Genomic DNA, 23602 nt, shown 5'->3' on the forward strand with positions numbered 1-23602 from the left:
TCTCCTCCTAGAAATTGCTATCCATTTAGACTCTATAACTTCCATGCCTGTTATATATTTAATTCCTAAATAACTATCTTACTTTTGGTGCCTGCAAGTTAAGGATGGCTACTTCATTTTTTAACCAGCAAAGTGTTTAATGTTGTAATAATCAAAGGAAATTGCTGGGGAGATAGAATATGTTCTTTACAGACTTGTTTTCCCAGCCATCTTGTTGAAGCTGTACCTAACTGCCCTTAGGGGAATTATGTCAAATTGGTAGACCAAAACAGCTGGCATAATCGCATTTATATTATACACATTAAATATTTTCAAATTAAAGGCAAATTCCTAAGCTCAAATTACTGTGATATCAGCAATATTCTCAACTGTGTAGTTTGCATGATGTCTTTTCAGGACCGTTTCCCATTAAGGGCAGTTATCATGCATTTCTTAAATCAGAATCGGATAGTCACTGATGAGTGTTCTGAACCACACTCATATCCTCTGCGGTGACAACACACATCACAAGCACCATATTGTTTAGCAATTCTAAAAGCAAGCAAACAAAATAAAGTACATAAATAAGTGCTTGGTAAATGGAGGCATTACTTTTCTGAATCCAAGACCAATTAACCCGCAAACGAGAAGAATGGATTTAATCGCTGGCACTCTTCGTAAAAAATAAAAAAATAAAAATAAGCAACCTTAAGGGCAAGTAATAAATGGTTGTTACTCCACCACAGCTGTGTTTTTCTTTGATCAAATAGCCGTAAAATTGCAAATAATTTTGTTAATCATACCCCTTTGACTCCTTTCAAATCTCCTTTTAAAAGGGAATCCAAGGTAAAGATGACGTTGTGGCTCAAACCTTGTAGCTGAGGAATATAAACAACAAACTGATGTTAAAGAAATCTAAACTTTTCAACCAATGTATACAAGTCAAAGACATTTTTCTTTCAACTAATCTAATTAAAATAATTTACAGAAGTAGAATGGTCACTGGGGCCCAACTGATGAAATACTGTTCAAGACAAAAAGTATACAATTGTAACCAAGGCTATGAAAATAACAAAATAAAAACGGTTTAATTTCATGATTCACTTTTGGCTAAAACAGAAAAAAACGTTTACAAAAGAAAGAAATTGTATATGAACATGAGCACCTGGGCCGTATAACCAGTCAAGGAATTAGGAAAGTCAGGGGAGACACCAAACAATGTAGGCATGTGTGATTGCTGAACCTGAAACAAGGACTTCAATGACAAGACAACTAGATCTGCCAAATTTATCAAATGCCCTTCAAGGCAAGCAAATATAATGTGCAGTCAGAAAGGGAAGGTGAATGCAAGACATTTTACCATCTGGAAAATTCAAGCACTGGCATTAGTTGGTGAGCAGTAAGCACGCTGGGCAGGCAGGACATGGGCTCATGAGTGGACAGGTGGCACAAAGGAACAAGGGGTAGAAGGGTGGCACACGAGCTTAGGGATGGGCAGCAGTCAATAAATAGTAAAAAGCCTAAGAGGGCAGCAAACACACATAAGCAACGGACTTCTACTAAAGGGTTTTTAGGGATGGAAGTAGGATAATGCAATGGCATCCAGGTAGAACAAAGATAAAAGGCAGCAAAAAAAGCAAAATCAAGTCAGTAATGTACGAGTGATGCTAGGACAAAATCGTACACCGAAAGTTAAAAAGTTCAGGAAAGAGTTCAGCATTGATTGCATAGAGGGAGAACTGGATAATAAATGTTAAACATTTTCCAAATGAGGTAAACTGCAAGACACTCCCCTGGGTTCTTCTAAGGTTGTTCCCAATCCGCTGAGGCAGCTACATGGAGACTTGTAGTGTCCCTTGCTTGAGTGCTTAAAATCTTGAATCTGATCATTCAATTACCTCAAAAATGCTGGCAAATGCCATCTATCTTAACTGATGGCTTTAACATGTAGAGACTGGACTGCACTGTTTTGGGGGTCTTGAGGCCAGACCTGGGCCTGTAAGATGACAAGTGAGGGGATTAGCTGTGTGGGAAACCTACATCAGGACACCACCTTCCTTTATTTTCATGTAGTTACTCAAGCACCCGACAACAGGAGGCCACCTACAATGGCTATATAAAACGTAACTTTGTCCAGGACAAAAAGGGTAGAGGCAAGTAATAAAAGCAATATAGTGGGTTAAGGATTAGTAAGGGCATAACTAAGCCAGAAAAATTAAGCAAAAAGTTTCTAATGCTAATAAGTGGCAAATAAGTTCACATAAGCTCACATCTTGGGCAGCAAGACTAGCCACATACATTTTCATAACCTCAGTTTGAGTAAATACTGAACGCCTATCCTCAATGACCGTTCTCACATGAGTAGGGAGTAAAACAGTGACTGCAGCTCCCGCCTCACTCTTTCCTCAATTTCTCAGCATATCAAGCTTGTCATGCAGATAGAGATCAGAAAGGTCAAAAAAATGATCGCTACACAGAGAGGACATGTGACAGGCCGGCAAACCTCTTTCCTCCCACTTTGTATTAATACATGTGTTAGTTTAACAGCACTAGGGCACGTAGGTCTTGAACAAATCAATAGGTATCTTTGTCAAGTTTCTTGGCAGTCATAATAGAAGTGTTGTAGATATTATAGAAACAAAGTGGGTACCAAAACCTATTGTTTTCTCAGAGAAGCAATGACAATGCAAATTCCTGATTCCTCCTCGGGTTGAATTGCAGAATGGGGTATGTGACAAAGCTTTTTTATTGGATTCAACTTAATTTTAAGTGACTCAGCAGCCAGGATACACTCTGCTCAATCAGAAAACAGGCCCTGTGGGAACGAGACATTGGTCAGTCAGAGGATGAGGAATGGACAGAGGTTAGAATGGCTCCCTGCGAACTTGCAAGTCTATCACGCTTCTGCCTCATTCACATCAAATACCTCCACAGCTATTAGTATGCCCCCTCTCCACTAGAAAGTGAAAATGGGCATCCTACATTTCCCACATTATGAAGAGCAGACAACAGGGACCGGTTTGGTGCAGCATGGCGCAGTCCAATGATCCATCATTGACAGGAAATGGACCGAAGATCTATTGTGCCAACCTGTGGATCCCTCACCTTAGTTATGTTCCCTGGTTATCAGGGGTGACATCTCAAAGTATCGGTATCCTGTTAGGAATGGGATGTCTCATTTTTTTGCTCAAATGTGTTTTTATTGATTTTACTTTTCACATAGTCACGACAGGCAACTTGTATGTAAACGTACAGTTGTGCGTGAGGCCATTCGCCAACACCTGTATGTATATTATCAGTGGATTCACATGCATACTGATTGTACCTTAATTGTTAAGAGGAGCACTCACGCAGGAGCGAAGTTAACTTGATATGGGAGTCATGTTACAAGCGCATAAGTTACAGTTCAGTAGCAGTGTGTTAACATCACGACAGTGTGTAAGGTCCTTTCCCGTTCATTCACCTTGGGCGTTTAAACAGATGGCTTACGTAAGAACAAAGAAACCATAACAATAGCAGCATAGACCGGTATATATACATTTAACCCCCTGATCTTGAAGAAGACGAGATAGCTAGCACAAGGCTGCCCGACAAAGCACAGGATGATTTGGGGCCCACGTGGGACTGTTTTGATCTAGAGACTGTGTGCACTAAAACGTGATTGGAAAGATTTGCTGATTCAATATAAATATATTTTCTATCTGGCCTTCTTAGTCCATATTTATGCATAACTATAGTTTTTTTTGTGTCCTAAATATGCAGACTGTATTTTGTTGAAAACTGATTAAAAAGTACTTATATATATTTAAAAAAAAGTATAACAATTTTCAATGACTCCAAATACAGGTTTGGAATTGCTCTTGGCTGTGAGCTTCTCTGTATGCACAAAGTACTTCTTCAGCTAAGTTGAGACTTTATGCTTTTCAATTATTCTTTAAGACTGCTGTAGTCAAATAAATTGTGCTGCACCAATCTGCAGCAGAGGAAGCATCCAAGGGTAATGCTTTTGGTGATAAAAGGTGCGGACACTGCTGGTGGGTGTTGGCTTTTATTGGCCAATAGTCCAAGTATTGGAATCCATGAATGTTTTGTCGACGTAGATGTCCTGCTACTACTGCTAATCAGTTTTTGAAGACCCTTGGTGCGGTAGTGACACCAAAGGGGAGAACCTTGAATCTGCGTGTTTTCTTGCTATCACAAACCTGATGTATTTGCGATGGGCAGGATGAATCGGGATAAGGAAATGGGCGCTCTTTAGGCCCGGAGTGGTCATAAATTCACTCATCTGTGGGAGTGGAATGTCATCTTGGAGAGTGTCCATATAAAAATGTTCAGATAGGATATAGTAGTTGAGAGTGATCTGGGATTGGTCTCAGTGACCCGTCCTTCCTTTGAATTAAAAAGTAGAGGGCATACACTTCTTTGGCTTGCTGATGAAGGGCAACTAGTTCTTTAGCCCCTTTGAGAAGAAGGGCTTGGACCTCTTGTTTCCGATGTGTTAGGTGATCTTGTACTAGTCTGTGATTGCGAGGTGGGATGCTTGGGGTGTGGTAATGAGCGCCAGACAGTAGCCATGTTGAATAATGGTTAGTACCCATTGGAATGTTGCAATACTTTTCCAGACCGGTTGACAGGACTGTAGTCTTACCCAGACAGAAGTTGTGTGTTTGGGTGCAAAGGTGGGGCAGTCACTGTTTGGGAGCAGAGGCTGCACCACTTGCTGCCTCTACCTTTGTTACTATTGCCTCTAAAGGAGCCTCTGTAAAAACCTTTAGTGAAGGTAGATTGACATCGCTTCTGCTGGGTAGTGGAAGCATCTGTGGCAAAGGATTTGTATCCACGCTTGTAGCTGGAGTGGAGAAAGGAAAGACGAAGTGTAGGAGTTTGTTGGGCTCCCATTGCTTTCACGATGTAAGTATCTTTCTTCATCTTGTCTAAAGTGGAGTCCACCTGAGGACCAAATAAATGCTCTATATGGAAAAGCATGTTCAAGACTGCCTGCTGAACATCGGGTTTAAAGTATGAGCTTCTGTGCCAGGCATGTTTCCTGAGCAGTATGCTGGTGTCAATGCCCCTAGCAGCTGTGTCTGCTGCATCTAAGGCACATCTGATGGAATTGTTATTGATGGCCTGACCTTCAGAAATAATATCTTGATCCTTTATTGTGATCTTCTGGCGGATACTGCAGTAGTTCTTCAATAGCATCACAGTGAGCCCTATCGTAACGTGCGAGTAGGGCTTGGAAATTGGCTATACGCCAATGATTGGTTGCTTGAGCTGCAACACGTTTTCTAGCAGCATCAATGCATTTGCGCTCCTTCTTAGAAGGACTATTTGCTTGTTTACAAGCTGTGATAGCAACAATACAGTCTGGTGGAACCTGCCTACACATGAAAAGTGGGTCTGAGGGAGCCGATTTATTATTTTTATCAAACTGTGGGCTTATCACTGGAGCACTATTAGTTCTTTAAATGTGTAATCTATGTGACGCAACAGGTATACAACCTTTAGCACGCATTTTTTACAACGCACTACCATTACAACGCAGGCATTACCACGCATACCAATACAACGCATTGCGCTGGGGGGCGCTCTAGGATAGGGAATAAGTTTAATTTTCTATCCAACACCTTCCCTAGTGTCCACAGGGACTGGAGTTGGAATAGAAAATTATACTTACCACTATCCAGCACCTCTAAGCGCTATGCGTTGTAACGGTATTCGTTGTAAATACCGCGTTGTAAAGGTATGCGTGGTAAAAGTATGCGTGGTAACGTCATAAATCCGACGCAACATGACAGGAAGCATGGCCATATGTGTGACCATATGGGTGGATGACAGTGTGTCAAAGAGCAAGTCCTGTTCTAGAGACTCTCTATGAACTGAACTCCATGATAGGTAGCTGCTCCAGCAATCACTTGGAGATGGGCGAGATGAGTAAAGATCTGGGTTGTTGGGAGTTATGGGGTCCGTGCCATAAAGGTCCAAAGGACTAGGGTCCCCTAATGGTTCTCCTAAACCCACCAGTGGATGAATCTAGATGTGTATTATGTAGAGGGTATTGATGTGGACAAGGAGGGGATGGTGGAGGTGCTGCTGCTGGAGGAAGTGGAGGAGGAGGTGGTGGCGGGGAGAGGCGGGGGGAGATTGTAGGAAGCTGGCTCTGTATATACTATATCAAAGTAAGGTATAGAGTGCACAGAGTCCAGTGGATACCAGAGGCTTTACAGAGGCTAAAGTAGATAATACTAAATGCTCTCCTATGTGGTAGTGTGGTCAAGCAGTTAGGGTAATCGCAGGGCTGTGTTAAGCATTTGCTGTACACACTCAGGCAGGAAATGATCACACACACTCATTGACTAAATCCATGACCAATTGTTTGTAAAAATATTACTTTTTGTATGTTTATTACTTGGAACCAAAGATACTTAGTTGCAGTAAAATATGTTTTGCAAAATAACAGTTTTTAAGTATACAAAGAGGACACTTTGTGCATTTCTCAAACAGTTCAATGTTAACTTGTGGAGGAAAACAAATGTTGTATTTCACAGGTACGTACATGACTGACAAATCCAGTCTTCGGGTTTTAGAACCAACACTGGGTAAGGTCAGGTAAATGTAGAGACTGTACCACCAGCGGCACTGGGGCGGCCGGGCACAGAGGTCAAATTCGGTCACTAGGGCCAATGTTAGCAAACAGAAACTGGAGACATACAATGAGGTGAAGGTTGCAGGTAAGTAAAATCAGAGTTGGGGGTCAATGTCCAGGGGTTAGGACCAGCAATGGGGGGCCACAAGGCCGCACCAAACACACACCCACAGCAGCACAGAGGAGCATTGGAAACTGAAGATTTTGAACAAAGCCTGCAGACTCGGACCAGGAGGTTGGACGATGGGAACTGGTGGCTCTAGAGTTAAGTTGGGGGTGATGAAGAACCCAGGGACACTCTCAGTAAAGCTCCCCCAGGGGACTACAAGTGTAGTGTTGTCTTTGGAGGTGTCTTACCGGAGTTGGTAGGGGGTGGGGGACCCTTTGTGTTGAGACTGCAGGAGGTGTTGTGAAGTCCTAGAGAGGTCCCTTCGGGGTGGACTCAGGACCGCTGGGGAACCTTCTTAGGACCGGTGGAAAATTGTGCCTCAGGCCAGAGGAGAACGGTGCAGAGGTAGGCCGGACGTCTATTTGGGTGGTTCAGCAGGCCACTGGAGCTCTTCTTGTTGGTTTCATTGTGGACAGGGCCGCTGTCCCCTGGAGTTCTTGGTCTTTAGGGAAGGCAGGGCAGTCCTCCCAGGATTGTGGAGGCTGATGGATCTGCAGAACAAGTCACTTTTTGGCATATGTTGGGTTAAGGGCTGCAGACAGGCCGGTAGGAGTCCAGCCAGTTGTCGTCTGGAGTCTTCACTGCTGGTACTGCTCTTCTGTCCTTCAGGTCACCAGGAATATAAGGATCAAGGTTCAGGGGTGCCCCTAAATACTAAATTTAGGAGAGTTACAGGTACTGGCAGGTAGTAGCCAATGGGTTACTTACCTTTAGGTTGACTACACCACCAATGTGTGCCCACTTCTTTTGGAGAGGGGGCATACCCCTAATGCTATTGGCTAAAACCCTCACAACCAACATGAAAGATTTTCAAAGGAGGAGGTAACTTCAGCTCAGGACACCTTAGGGTAGACCTGGCTGAGAGGGGACTCATCTCCTGCTTACTAATTAACCCAACATTGTTGCCAAAAGTGGGGCTTAGTCAGGAGGGCAGGTCTCACCACTATCTGGAAAACCTGCGCTAGCATAACAAAGGGATGGAAACCTTTGAGGCTCACCGCCCTTAAATGTTGTTCCTGCTTGGGGGCATGTGAAGCCCCTCCACCCAGAGCACAAGGTTCCCACCTCACGGCATTAGAAGCATGTCTGGGAGTGTCAGTATACACTAGCAGTTGGGAAGGTTTTCCGGGGGCACCTCTGAAGTGCCTCCTGAGTGCATGTATCAATTAATCCAATAATGGCATCAGTGTGGGCTCATTAATCTGAGATATTGGTACCAAACATCTTGGGATTCGGTGAAGCCATCATGGAGCTGTGGAACTCGTATTGACAAACTCCCAGACCATGTACTCGGTATGGCTTTCCCATGCACTTATAATTCCTAAGAATAGGATTAGACTCTATAGGGGCATATGTACTCATGCAGGTATGTTCTCACCAGAGGTATAAAGCACCCTGCCGGAGGGCTGTAAGGCCTGCTGTAGAGGTGACTTACATATACCTCTGATAGTGTTGGCAGGCTGTCAACTCTTCACTTTTAGTTGCACCAAAACACGCAGGCTGCAGTGGTAGTGTGCATGTGTTTGGTGAGGGGTCTCTTAGGGTGGCATAATACATGCTGCAGCCTACAAAGACCCTCTCTGGTCACAATGCCGTTGGTACCACTGGTACCTTTACAAGGGGCTTACATTTAGGCAAGAGGTGTGCCAATTGTGGAAACACCGGTACAGTTTTGGGACAGAACACAGGCACTGGGAACCTGATTGGCAGGGACCCAGTGCACATTCAGTCAAAGTTGCATTCAAGAAGCAGGAAAAAAAGAGGGGGCAACCATGTCATAAGAAGCACTTTCCTACAGGCATAATGTGCAGGGCTGGTAGCTTTGCCTATATCCTCTTTTTGGGAGGTACAGGAATGTCCAATTCATCCTCAAATATTAACTGCCTCTCCGAAAGAGAGGCAATAATTTGCCCCGTCCCTTCTTGACTTTGGATTTTTAATGTAAATTCTTTCAAGAATTGGCTCGTGGGAAGAAGGAAAATGAAATTGCTACACAGATTTCAGAATCAAAGCTTTCCATGATTCCTTGTCATGCACTGAAGGAGATGGAGCAGTCTGCCTCATCGGCCCGAAGGCTTGGTGGAGATCGAAGAATGCACTAGATCTGAGAAGGTCGATGCCGAAGGATTGGCCTTGGCGGCAGTTTTTGTGCTGGGTCCAAAGGCGGAGCATCCAAAGTGTCTTTTCAGATCCAACCATGGTCAGATGGCAGTGGCGGTCCAGTGATTGGAACTCTTTAATTGGAGCAGGGTCTTGGGCAAAAGTACCAATAGGCAGAAAAGGGGCCCCCTGGGAGTACGAATATAGGGCAGACTAGCAGTGGAAACAAGAGCTAATTCGAAGAACAGAACAGTCTGCCCCTTCGAATATATATCAAGGCTCAACTTGAGTCCTATAATTCAATTCGCAGTAGTAAGCTTGGGATCTTGGTTCGAGCGTGACTCTGCACGTCTGAGCGGTTGGTAGCATTTATGGACGTCTCCCCAGCTTGAAGAAGCCAATCGAAAATTGCCCCGCTTGGTATACCGGAGTAGGCGTACGACCGCAAAATATCCCCAGACCTGCAAGTACTGGATCTGGGTTTTTGTCTCCGACGTTTCTCTCGGCCGGATGGTCGCAGTTCCCGCCCTTGAGCGGGTCCATATTTCTTGTTTAGAAACCGCCCACAAGTCTGTTCGTTTGATCGCTTGAGTATTTATCTCTAACTCATTGGTTGCCGCCGTACAACCTCAAAGCTAATAAGTGTGCGAAATTCTGAAAGCTGAATCTTGCCCGGAACGTTCGAAAGAAAGTGAATACGTTCATTGGAATTGTATGCTGTTTCTCGTCCCCCTCCCTTCCTCTGTGTGCCCTGATGAATGTGCGGCCTTAGACCTGGCCTAGCACCGAAACGCACGTTGGCGCTATGAGTCTGTCCTGCTACATGGTCATCTAGTCTCCTGCCTCCTGTTGTGGAGACGTTCCAGGACGTAATATATGTGCAACATCTGGCAACTGAAGCATGATTTGCATGGGATGATTGAAGAACATATGAGTATGTGTGAATCCATTGAGGTATCGGATGATTGAAGAATGTTTGACTTTGTTGTGAAGCTGGTTGAATGCTTGTAGGGATGTGTGGGATGTCATTGGAATAATCTCGATTGTACTATCACTTTTATGTTTTGTCAAATTTGCCCTGCTTGTGTGAAAAAATGTATATTTATACTAAAGAAATTAAATAAACAATGAACAATTTTCTATAATGAGTTGATTTTGAATACGTTTGTTTTGTTTCAGGTCTCAATGAGCTACTGCGAATTCCATTATAGGACTCAAGTTGAGCCTTGATATATATATTGGAAGGGGCAGACTGTTCTGTTCTTCGAATTAGCTCTTGGGCAATAGTACTAAGGTGCTGCTTGAGTGGCAGGGTGTATTGGGGTTCCTCCTCCATGCCGGTGATCTCTTCGACAGAGAATGCCCCTTCTTCCTCCTTGCTCGCAGTCTCTTCCTGGGAGTGCTCCTCACTGAAGATGCCAGGTGTATTGTCCCCGCTGTAGCAAGACATTTTAAGTTGACTCGCCCTTCGTTCGTGAAGTGTCTTCTTCGATTACAATAACTTGCCAGAGTTGCAGTAGGCATTGCCTTGTTTAAGCGATGGTTTAGCGGTAGACAGTGGTTACACACCTGGTGTTGATCGTTGTGTGGATATTTGGCGTGATACTGTGGGCAACATTGTTAAGGTGTACGTCCCATCCGGAACGGATCTTCCGTACAGAAGGGTAGGCAGAGACAGGAGGCACCCCGAAGGGCGGTCGGTCGATGTCCGAACTGACAAAGGTTATTGAGCGGCACAGGAATGGAAAATCGGGATCGACTTATACTATACCCTCGAAGACCGGATAGGGCCAAAGATTCGTACCGATCGGAGTTGAACATGGAGGAGAGGCACACGTATCCGAACGCAACAGCCAAAAGAAAACAATCTAACATAAGAGTCAATGCCCATGCGCAATATCACCAAGAGGAGGTGTCACTCTACCTTGTGACTCGAAGGAATTCTTTGAAGAAAAACAAGCCACACATGCCATCAAACAGGAAATTTCCATGGAACAGTTTTGAATTGTGCATTATTTCATATCAACCAATAGATTTACATTTTTGACAATCATGAAAATTAAAGGTTGTTACTGGTAAAGAAATAATACCATGTATTAACCAGGTAATAGATGGCATGACACTGCCTGCAAATGGTGCATCTTCAACTTGTTCTATATTTAATGAAATGTACGTGGATTCTTTGTTGGCCATTGTTTTTTGTGCGAGTGTCAAATTATATGGTTCAAATAAAGTGGTTTCATTTAAGTTACTACGGCACAAAACCTGATCTAAGTGTTTGTAAAGCCCAGTTTAATTGTATAATTGTTCTTTACTGGACGTTTTTCTCCCACCCGGCATATTGTTCCCCCCTTTTTTGGATTATTTCAGAATCCATACCGTAGGAAACGTACAACTTAGGAAAACATATTGAACGTTCGCTCCACCACAGAGTAGATCAGGAATCCTTACACCCCGGCCCTGAAAAAACATCACCCATCCGTTAGGAGGATAAAGGCGTGAAACATGTTTACCTTCTAACCAGACCATTTATCACTGTCACTCCACACCACGAACAATGAGCTGCAGCAGATTTAATTTTCCTTACCAGCCCGACTCTTGAAGTTCTCTTTTTAACCATAGCATTACTGTCCAGCCATTAAAGTACTTATGGGACACTCCTAGCTATTTTTAACTCACCACTTACACCACTCTATTCACCATTACATAGCCCCACTTGCCTCATCACACAGACCTACCTATTTACCAACAAAAAAGACCTCCGGCAAAGAGCCCCCCTGTGGGGCCCATTGGACATTGCAGCAACGGCCCAACGAGGAGAAGCCCTATGATGAAGCATGACACACCTCGGGTTCTCAAAGTTGGAGACTTAGTTTGGGAGAAAATCTTCGACATGAAAGCTTTTAAGCATCCTACAGGCCACCCGTCACTACTGAAATGGACATTATAACCTTGCACACGGAAAACTGAGAAGACCACAATGAGTGTGGGAATTGAGGAGTCTGTCTTCTGTAATGCAAGAAGCAGGGCATGTAATTCTGCCTGTTGTGGGTGCGGTGTGGGATGAACTCACCATCCTTCAATACACCATGCCCTGCTACACAGGCAGCAGGGTACTTACATTTGGTTCTTACCGCAGGCTGAGCAGAGCCATCTGTGTAAAAAATGCTCTGATAAGACTCGACAGGTAAAGTGTCTGGAGTCGGAACAGTACTTTGTTTATATTGAAGAAAAGCTCATGCACAAAGAGAGGGATCATACTGATACTTTGCATCCACTGTACTAAAATGGAAGCCTAATGTACCCATCATGGGTGTAGGACTCAAGCAGTAGGAATACTTGCCTTTGTGGCCACCTCCAGTGCTGGTACGGGTGAAACAATAATGATAAGATTTCCCTGTATTAACTGGCACTCCTTTAGCATAGCTATTTGTATAGCCGTCAGGATTTTTTCAGTGGAAGCAAATTGTGCTTCAGCCAAGGATTACAAGTGAGTCTTTAAGGCACTGGGATGGTCTATCCTTCATTGTAGGTTACTTAGGTGTAGCCATAGTGACCGGGTCTGACTGATAACTAGGTTGGTTTTGTTGTCCCTAGTTTGTAAATATTTTGTCTCAAGCATGTCTGCTTGTAGAGCACACAAGATATCAGTATGTGAGCTCAGCCACAGCTTAGAAGAAAATGTAGAAGTAATTAGATCATATAGAGGCTTCATTATGTCTGCGTAGTGAGGCAAATAAGTCAGTCTGAAGTTAAGAAACCCCAACAGGGATTGCAACTTTTTCAACATGTCGGGAGACTGCAAGGCAGAGCACTTCTGGAGAAAGTCTGGAGTTAGACCCTTGCCCTCACTGGAGTTCATATCCAAGAAAGGTCATCGTCAGCTAGGCCATCTTTTATTTATTTCTTATTAATCTTGAACCCATGTGAAGCTAACACAGTCAATACTCTGTCTACCCTGTTAAGATGTAGATTCAAGTCGTCAGTTAAGTGGATATCATCTGTATATGACAATACCTAAAGATCTGGTTGCAAGATCTCCATAATGCGTCCTGAAAATAAGTCCGGACTAATCTTACAGCCCATAGGCAAATGCCAGAATGAAAACTGCACTCGGTCGAAAAACAAAGCGGTCAGATACTCACTTTCAGGTGCTATATTTTGACTGAAAGCCCCACTGTAAATAATGAGGGTCGTTTTCTATTTTTTCCGCACCTGGTTCGTCATTAAATCTGTACTGTGGGAGTTTTGTACAGCATATATTCATGTATACGGATTGAAATTTCTATAGTCTAAGAATATTTTATAATAAAAGTGTTTATCCCACCATGCTTGATTGCCATATAGGTCTGGTGCTTCTGTTATAGCCCATTCAAGGGCATAAAATGTTCCTGATATCTTCAAATACTATGGGAGAGAAGGTTACTATTAGGACTTCCTTTTCCCAGGGTGCTTCCCTAATGAAAGCTGGAGATCAGTTGTCTTCTGCTAGGATGATGTCATATTATTCAGATAGTTGGGTCCAGAAGACTGCTTTGATCATACGTGGTATGCCCTGTAAGATGCGGACTCTCTATATTCTAAACTAAAGTAAGGTATAGTGTGCACAGAGTCCAGTGGATCCCCAACGGTAGGCGGGGGTAAAAGTAGATAACACCTTACTCTCCTTTCGATGTAGTGTGGGCGAGCAGTAATCTTAATCAGAGGGTAGTGTTAAGCATTTATAGTACACACTCAGACAAGAAATTATGTCACACACTCAAACTGACCAATTTGTTTTGTATAAAAATATTATTTAGTTGTATTTTATTTGTAAAACAAAGAAAGGCCTGGCACAGGTAAGTGTAATAGTACTTTGCAAGAATAATGCAGCTGAATACAGTTGATAGATACCACACTGGGTCATTTGCTGGATAAAGGTAAGTAATACCACATCCAAGGGAACGAGCTTGGCAGTATCAGCGGGGAAAGGAGGTCCCGTTGAGCTTGACTCTAGTTTGCACTGTGAAGGTAAGTAATGCAATTCGTTATCAAAACACGCTTGTATGATGTTTTATTGAATTTTTAACTCCACTTTTTTCACAGAAAAGCAGTCAAAGCAATCCTATGGGAGGAAATGAAGTTATCGGTTTACAGATAAGTACTTAGTTTTTGTAGTTGGGTTTCTGGGGTTAGAACAAGGGTTTCCTCACAGTCAAGGATGCACCATCAAAGCACCCTTAGCGTCTCTAGGGCGGCAGGATGCAGAGTGCTGAGGCCCAATGTTATCCAAAGGAGGATAGGGGACCTCCGATTGGTCCCTGCTCACGAGCAGGCACCTGGGGTTAAACACAGGGCAAAAGGGGAATCCAGGTGCACCCACAGCAGCACTAGGGCGGCCAGGTGCTGTTTTGACGCAGGCTGCCCTGTTATTTTCAATGGGGATTCTCCGGTTGCAACAATTACTGCAGGCTTGTGAATGAAGATCTTCGGGAGGCGACCACTGGTTGGAGAGTTAAGTTGGGATGCCATGGAATGCCTTCGGTCAGGCCACCCAAGGCTGTGGGGCATCGGGTACACAGGTGTCTTTTGAATTAGGTTTTTCTTACCGGCTACGGTCACGAGGATCCTCCAGAAAGGGGCTGCAGGCGTCGTCGTGAGACTTGAGGTAGGTCAGGGATCACCAGATCCCAGCTCAGGACCGTTGGGGAGACCTCCTTTTGGTGTTGGACCAGTCGAACTTGGGCCGTGGGAGCAGGAGCCAGAATCTGCTGGTGAGCAAATCTGGTGCTCATGTGAGACAGTCTTTTCAGGGAAGGCAGGGCAGGTCCTTTGGGTTCTGGGGGCTGCAGGACACACCGGGATTCCGCTGGAGCCGGTCGAGATTGGGACAGGTCGGTAGGGCTGGGGCCGAGTCAGTTGGTATCCTCCTCTTCTTCCTTCAGCACAGCTCTATTTGTTTCTTCATGTTCGAGGAGGTAAGATTCAGAGTTGCCCCTAAATATTACATTTAGGGGCTTTTCAGGGAGGTAAAGGTTGGGACCAATGGGTCCCTTCCGTGGGGTGGGTACACCCCCAATCATGCCACCCTCTAGTAGGAGGGGGTTTAAGCCTCACTTTGGTTGGCTGGGTCCCCCATATTCAAGATGGCAGGGACTGAGAATTGTGCTTCGCCTCACATCCCCCACCTGAGGGGTGGGTTTGACAAAGGTGGCACACCTCTCCTCCTATCTTGGTTTCCCCGCTGAATCTCCCGCCCAAAGTGGGGTTCAGAATCAGTGGGGGCCAGGTGCTGGGAGCAGCAAAAAGCCAGGCAAGCCTTTGAAGCTTCCCCTTCATGGACCCTGCCCATCCTTGGGGAGGAGGCTTGGAACCTCTGACAAGAATGTGCGTCATTTCAGGACCCCGAGAGCGGGGGGCCCTCGACCCAGGGATCCAGAAATATATGTCTGGGGGTGGCAGCTGGCAAGCAGCCAGTCAGCCACAACACTAGAGTCAGGTCGTTTTTCAGGGGGAACCTCCAAGATGCCATCTGAGTGCATTTTCATTAAATCCCAAACTGGGAGTCGGTGTGGGTTTAATGTGCTGGGAAGTTTGATACAAACATCCCAGATTTCAGAAAAGCTATTAAGGTGCTGAGGAGTTCATAATGACAAACAACCATGAAAAAAGAGGCACTTTCCTACATGCCCCTTAAATTTTTATTTCTAGTCTGTAATTCCTATCAAGAGGATTTAAATGTTAATCTGAAGTTCCAATCTGTATGAAGTCATTAGTTGGGACTCGCATCCAGAAACCTCTGAAGCGTTTGATGTATTATTGGAACATGTGCAGCGCTGCTTAGAAGCGCTCTCGTCCAAGACTTGAGTCAAAGGAGGACTGCCAGCTATATCGCCATGTTTTTTTAGAAAGTCCTGCTACTTTTTTATTTTTACTTGGATTTAACAGTCCAATCCTTTCTCTTCCCTTTTTACGCTGACGTACGTCTCATGTCCACCTTCACTTTACCTACTGTACTCTTCTTTTCTTCGATACTCAGATCGGCTCCCTTTTTGGTTCCTTTACCTTTAGTGTTGTTAAAAGAATGTGAAAAGTGACTATCAGAATAGTGATACTGTTCAGGATTTTAAAAATGTTTGCGATTTCATAAGTTATCACCATCCCGACTGGATTCCCAAGAAGCATATGATCCAGGCTGTCTTAACTTTGTCTTTATGTTTTTGTGTTTTTCATCCCTTCGGTTGCAGATTCCTGCTTAACAGAACCCTCTGTGTCATTTTTAGGTTTTAAATGTGGCTTAACGGGTCAGTACCGAAGGTATCTCTACCTACAGAGGTATAAACTTCTGCTATTATTTTTGGTAGCTCCCGTTCATGGTCTTGAACCGAAACAGCTTTCATTCTTTGACGTATAGCCAGAGCTGAAGCTTCTCCCTATAGATTGCATAGAATGATTCAGAAGAACAAAGAGTAGTTATTTCTAAATACCGAGCTGGGGATGTTCCGTGTTTGCTCTGCACTTGTGTAAGTACATCAGGGAGGACCGCCAATGAAAGTGTACCATGCGTACTAGTATAAATGCATGCAAAGAGGCTTCCCCCAGAGTTACACTCTTCTACAGGAGGCACGAGCCCAAGAGGAAGAAACAGTCAGCAATCTGCGTTTGTCTTAGGGGGTAGTGTATGGATACACTGCTTCTAACTGGTTGGTCTTGTGAGGAACCCAGAAAGCCATTTCATTATGTTTCGTAGACACATCTCACAGGATAGCTTTAATAGTCTGTGGACTAATGGGCTGTGTTTGTACTGGAGTGGCAGACCCTGGTGCAACACCAGGTCTGGGGCTCACAGTACATGGATGAACCGCACATGTCTCCGTATAAGCCAACTGTGTTACGTAATACCTCTACTACCTCTGCATGGGATAGAATTTCAGGTTTAGGGACGGGAGTGTAACCAGTCAAGACTGGCCACGTAGCCCTGTCATTGCTTAGTATTCTTGGTATGTTAAAGGAAATTCCAATTCTCTGTAAGCTCTATAGTGGCCCGGCAGATTTACCACCGTATATTCATAAAAAACAGCTTCAATAGGCTCAAACTCCACCTAGAAGTAAAAAGTCTTAAAGGCATATGCTGGATGTGCAGCTATCATACAAATAACAGCCCCCACCTTATCGGGGGATACCTCGAGTTATGAGGTATTGAGTAACTGCTTCCCTGCAATTGGGCCCTGTAGCGATAGGTGCTGCCATAGTGAAGGGATTCAATTTGTAATTCAAACCAAAGTATTAGCAAACCTACAGAATGGGGAATAACCTTTTATGAGTCAAGCTTGTCAAATCTACTGAAATGGTGCTTCTTTATTCCCAATAGGAGGTAACCATGATTACTACGAACGTCTGAAGTAATAATAGTTCAAATATGTGTGTTAAATGGAAACTGGTCAAGGCATAACCGTAATATATGAGCCGCCACATTAGGCACCAATTGTTGCCTAAATTAAGACTTGAACAATCGGTTTCTCACTTCATCTAAAACAAGTACACCGATTGTAAAAACAGCAGTGAGCCACGTTATTAGTAATGAGAATAAAATTAACATTCCTAGCATTGTTAAATTTTCATTTAAGTTTCATCCTGAATTTAACTCCCTAATACTTCCTTCTATGCAATATACTATGAGAGCATGAAAGTGAGAGCCACTTGCAATCTAGAGTTTCTTACAGAGAAGAGACGAACTACATACCTAGTTGACAGCAAATGCTGTCTTTTCTTTTTCAGTGGAGGGGTGAAGACATTGTTCCCCACAAAGGGCAAATAACCACTGCGGTAGCAGGCAGTCAGTCAGTCAGTCTTCCTCTGGGACTAGGCTTTATCAGCTTCAGTCTTCAAGTGCAATATATCATCTGCAAAGCGTGTAGTCTGCTGGGAACAGGTGCGACCGTCGCAGAATTACGGGCAATAATCTGAGCGAAGGACCTCTCAAAACGAGATCAAGTGGCAGTCCTTATATTAGAAATCTTATCAGAAACTTAAATTCCAGACATAAGTTTAGCAATGTCTGACAGATTATGTGTATCAAGATATGGGTCCCAAATCTTTCCTTGTGAAAAGGATGTTAATTCAGACTACAATATTTTGGTTATATGTCTGCACGTGCTCTTAATTAACCTTCACATGAGGAGTAGACATCTGAACCAGATAAATGTCGCTTTAGATGTTGTATCTGAGCAAATAATCAAAGAACTTGACGCTATCACAGTTCTTAGAAAGAGACGGTCATGCGACATTTGCGTTAAAAGCAAGACATGACAATGATTCTGCATGAATCAGGGAATATGGCGGTGTCCATGGTCTAAGTTGAGGAAGATGTCAACTTCTATGGACTAAGATGGAGTCGGGCCTACATAAGATGGGAGTTGGACCTTAGAGACTTTAAGACACCAAAGATGTTAAAGATCTACCATTGTCTGAAGGGGGTCTATGACTGACTGCAGTGAGACCACCATCAACAGCCAGTTGTCGAGGAAGGGTAAGACCGGTTTCCCCAACCTCGAAAGATGTGTTGCAAACCACTGCCATCACTTTTACAAAAACCAGAGGGGCACTGGAGAGGCGGATGGGGAACACAGAGAACAGAAAATGTTCTTGACCCACCTTGAACTACAGGCATTGTCTGTGGGACTTCAGGACATAAGTAAGAAAATAAGCTTCCTGCAGGTCCAGCACTACTATCCACAACACATAGAACTTAGACCAATGTGAGCATCTTGAATTTGTCTTTTTTCAGGAATAAATGAAGAGGGCGAAGATCTAAAATAGGTCAAAGTCGTTTGTCCTTCTTCAGCACCAGGAACTAAAGGGAGTAACATCAATCCTCATTTCCAATGCCAGGACCCTCTCGATTGCTCCTTTGCCTTAAAGAGCCTTAAACGCCTGCTGCAAATTGGACAAATGGTCCTCCGATAGCCACTTTATTGTGGGTAAAATTGGAGGTGGGCCTGGAAAGAACGGTAGAGCTTATTCTTGCTGGACTATCTGAAGCATCCATATGTCGGATGTGATGCTCTGCAACCTGTATAGGTAATACCTTATCCTGCCTCCAACAGCGTGGCCTTGTTTGCAGTCTAGTGGCAGTAGTGGGAGCGGTGAGGGGACTGAACAGTACATTGCCCCTAAGGGTTTGGAAGTTGTCGGGCAAATCCCTGAGCCTGGCCTCAAAAGGACTAGGGGTCTGTTGCTGTGGACCTTGGCACTAGCTTTGCTTCGAAAGGGGCAAAATGTTTGGGGAAACTGCAGCACGGATGCAGAAAGGCTGAGGAAGCACACTGTGGCCCTAGATTACTTAACGCATTGCAAGGCTTAGTCTGCCTGATCTTTGAAGAGACAGACACCATCAAATGCATGCCCATTAGGGAACCTAAACCCGTGGATCTCATCCATGTATGGCACCAAAGCACCACACTGGTACAAACTGCCCTGTCCAATGCCTGTGGGTCTCATGCATGCATGGCACCAAAGCGCCCCACTGGTACAGACTGCCCTGTCCAATCAGTTAGTGGTTTCCAGTCGAGAGCGGATGATGTACTTCATTTAGGATGCTACAATCAGCACTAGGTTGGAATAGTAATCATCGGGGACTGTCAGTTAGATCTCGCAAACCATATCCCATTACTCGTGCCAGTATCATCCCAGGGTGGTACAAAAGGGGGTGGTAATGGACGGAGCATCTGAACCAATCAAACACTCACACCCAGTCAAAAGATCTGGGTTTAATCCATCACCGTTCTTTAGCCCACTCTGCCACCCCAGTTCAGACATGGCTATATGCAAATCAGTCTGACCATGTGCCTCATGGGAACAGTCCAGCCCGAACTGCCAAGCCATGGCTTCCCTGGACCGGAAACAAGCTTCCGAGGACCGGTTGGAATGCCAGAAACCGGTCCTCGGAAGCTTGTTTCCGGTCCAGGGAAGAAATGGCTTGGCAGATCGGGCTGGACTGTTCCCATGAAGAACGGCGATGGATTAAACCCAGATCTTTTGACTGGGTGGGAGTGTTTGATTGATTCAGATGCTCCGTCCATCACCACCCCCTTTTGTACCGAGTATCATCCCAGGAGCAAAGATCGAGGATGGCTGAAGAAAGATTTTTCTTTCCGACTAAGGTGTAGTAGGTAATAAGTTAGGGTCCTGTATGCTTGTGGATGCCTAGACCACCAAGCTTTCAGTCGTAGGGTGCTGCATGAGGAAAGGAGGATCACAAGGGGCAGTTCTAAATTTTCTGACAACTGGTCTATTTACTTGGGGGCAACAGCAAGGTTTTGCCCAAGTGCCCATTAGTGTGTCCGTCAGGGCTTCATGAAGGGGTTATGTAGATGTCTGTCCAGGGTGGAGGACTTCCATCAGAAAATTGGTCTTAATTCAACGGATGGAAGTTGCAGGTATAAAACCTCTGCAGCACATCTAAACAACACAGAAAAAGAAGGTGATTCACCTGTGGAAGGGCCAAGGGCAGAGTTTAACCCAGTGACCAGGAAGTGTCTAGTCGACTGGAGTCCTGAAGGTCCATAACAAAATTGTCCTTGTCATAATCTTGGGAGACATCATTCCTGCCATCTACAGTATCACTGTGTTAACTATTTTCTGAGTCTAGGCAAAGTATGTGAAGGGTCTTAGGCAGAATGAGGTTCGACTGAATCAAGAGTCTCGGACTGTGTTGAAGACGGATCCGGCGATAGTAGCCCCTCTGAAGGCCTCTTTCGATCGTTGGGGCCACAGGCATGGCAGAGGGAACTAGAAGGGTGTTGAAGTTGCGCAATATGGTTTCTTTAGAAGCCTTTAAGTGTTGCAGCGTTGCTATGATGTAACCAGAAATTCAGGTTGCATTGTTATGAGCTGTCGTAATGGTTCCTCAATAGGAAATCGGAACGAGACCTGGGGGCACCTTAACGTCCTTGTGACTATTCTGAACGAGTGTAGGGGAAAGAAGTATAATCACACTTCGACTTCTTGTATTTCTTTCTTGACTTGGATTTACTGGATAACTTTGAGCATGAAGAGAATCTTTCAAGGCAATGGCCGCAAAAACAGGAAGGGGTCTGCATCCTCAACTTGACAAAAACTGGCCCTTACACAATTACTGATGGTCTTTGGTGAATTAGTGCTTGGCTTTGCGTTCCGGGATCACCTTCAGATTAATCTGGGTGCAGGCCCCACAAGACTTGGAGTAATGTGAAGACCCTAGGTACCAGAGACATACTTAGTGGGGATCTGTCACAGACATCCCCACAAAGACCGACTCTACAAAATTGAAAACATGTTCGCTTGCACACTTTAGTGAAATTTCTAAGACAAAATGTGTCCAAAAAAAAAAAAGAAAACGTGAGGAAACAAGCTCCACATCTACGTTCGGAGGCAAGGGTAGAAAGAAACTGACATCACTGCACCGGACTGTTCCCATGAGGCACAGGGTCAAGACTGATTTGCCTATGGCTGGGTCTAAACTGGGGTGGCATGGTGAGCAAAAGAACGATGGATTTAACCCAGATCTCTTGACTGGGGTTGAATGTATAATTTATTCAGCTTTCCGTCCATCATTTGTTTGCGTAGCACTTTTCCTCCTAAGTGGGATGGGTACGCCCAGACGTGGGTCCTTTGCTCACTGTGCCAATCGTAGCCTGGCTGATGAAGGGTTATACCCATAAACCTGTCCCGGGATGCTTGTTTCCAGTTCAGGGAGGACCTGGCTTGGCAGTTCGGTCTGGACTGTTCCCATGAGGCACAGGGTCAAGACTGATTTGCATATGGCTGGGTCTAAACTGGTGTGCCATGGTAAGCAAAAGAACGATGGATTTAACCCAGATCTCTTGACTGGGGGTGAATGTATGATTTATTCAGCATTCCGTCCATCATTTGTTTGCGTATCACTGCACAGGGTCTGGAGAGAAGGGGTATTCACAAGGCGGGGAATCTGCAATCAGAAGTATCCAACAGAAAGGATGCTTTCTAAAGGATAGGTGGTTTTAAGGCTGCTAAGTTGTGAGGAAAGTTTATTGCACAAAAATGAAGGCCATATATCCTCAGGGAATGATCAATAGTGCAAATATAGGTATACTGCAAGATGTGTAACAACCGAAAAGAGCTAGAATTGAGAAGTTGAGCAGTGTTATATCTGGCTAACCGGTTTGTAAGAGAGGGAAGGTTCAATTTATAAGACTTTGCTTAAAGGCCCTTTGCCTCAAGCACAAATTGTTTGCTTACAGGAAGTTAAGAGATTTTTCCTTGCTTCTGACCGGATAACATTTTACTAGTAAAACCATCAAAGATACACATCTGGATAACACTGGAATCAAAGATCTTTGGAAAAAACAAAACTACTTTCACCAGAGTGTTTAGTGCATGGAAAAGAGGACAACACAGCAATTATTCACGGCTTTAGGTGTAATATACAATAGAAATAAATATCAAATAACCTCACCTGCTTTTAAAATATAAACACCAAATATTCCCATCATTCCCCAAGAACTGTTGTTTATTTCCCAAACTAAACACTCTCTTTTATAGAAAACGTCCACAAAATGTACATCCTCAACATGCATGCCCCCAGTACAATTCAAGTATTCACAATTAATATACAATCCTAGGTTACACATTTCCAAAACACCATCGTAATTTGGAGAATCAGTCCGTTAAATCAAAGATTTTACAATTAAAATACAGACAGAGATTGAACAGAGCAATTTCACTCAGCTTGCACAATCCTTGTAAAGTTAAACATGTTTTCAGTTTGCATATCCCAATACAATGTCAATTTTAAGCCAGTTTAGGGATCCCACTTTGAATAGTCCCATTGTATTTATTCAGTCTGCAGAATTATAGACTAACAGTGCAATTCAACCTTGAAGATTCCAGACCATTGCCAGTTAATGATCCCATATTTATATACATGGTTTACCCACTGCAGTCAGCTCAAGGTTCAACTCAAGTGACAGCGCCGTGTATAATGAGCTGCAGCTCAAGAAAGAGTAACTCAATAGCTGCACATCTCCATCCTAGGCCCCTCACCAGAATACTTTCCGCTTCACCTGGTCATGGCACTGAAGCCTGTGGCATTCTCCTAGTAGGCAGAGCAGTCTGCAACTTTGGACAATGTCGGTAAGCCTTTGGCAAGCAGGGTAGCCCTTTATTAAAACATTTGGCCAGTAGCTAAGAAAAAAAATACTTTTAGGGGGAAGCTGAGGGAACGTAGGTGCTAGGGTGTGGACCCTTGCTCTTCAAGTTTCATTCTAAGCGTTATTTCATGTGTATATGCCTCCAGTCTCCTTCAACTGCAAGGAGAAGGTCCAAAACAGAGGGGAGAGGGATCCATAACGAAGATTGAATTAAAACCATATAAAGATTATAACATTAGAAAAATGTGCTGTCCAAACTAATAACTCCAAAGGCAGTCTGTGTACCCCATGATATTTGCTACTGTATTACTTATAAGCTGATACAGGTCCTTACCCTGCACTACCAAGCATTTTTAAAAAAACTAAAACAAACCACTAACATTCTGTAAGGCACAACACCTGGATATCATTCATTACCAATATGTGAACTGTCTTGTTAGTAATGGGTTTTGAAAACAGACAGTCTTTTCATGGAACTAAAAATAACAGTTCCCACCAAGTCCCAGAATTTGGTGGTCCACTACATAATGGAATGGATGCTACAGCATGGAATCCAGA

General features: G+C 44.1%; 1 protein-coding gene across 3 annotated transcripts in view; it reads right to left on the reverse strand.

Moving 5' to 3' along the window:
• Positions 1 to 23602, reverse strand: part of ASAP1 (ArfGAP with SH3 domain, ankyrin repeat and PH domain 1) — a 1926573-nt gene that overhangs the window by 1325210 nt on the left and 577761 nt on the right. For all 3 annotated transcript variants that reach the window (XM_086966222.1, XM_086966220.1, XM_086966221.1), the window contains one exon: positions 783 to 857. In XM_086966222.1, coding sequence (XP_086822348.1) covers positions 783 to 857 — 75 coding nt within the window. The remainder of the gene's footprint in view (positions 1 to 782; positions 858 to 23602) is intronic.

The sequence above is a fragment of the Lissotriton vulgaris genome, chromosome 4_1, assembly GCF_964263255.1.
Source record: "Lissotriton vulgaris chromosome 4_1, aLisVul1.2, whole genome shotgun sequence".
Lineage (NCBI taxonomy): Eukaryota > Metazoa > Chordata > Amphibia > Caudata > Salamandridae > Lissotriton > Lissotriton vulgaris.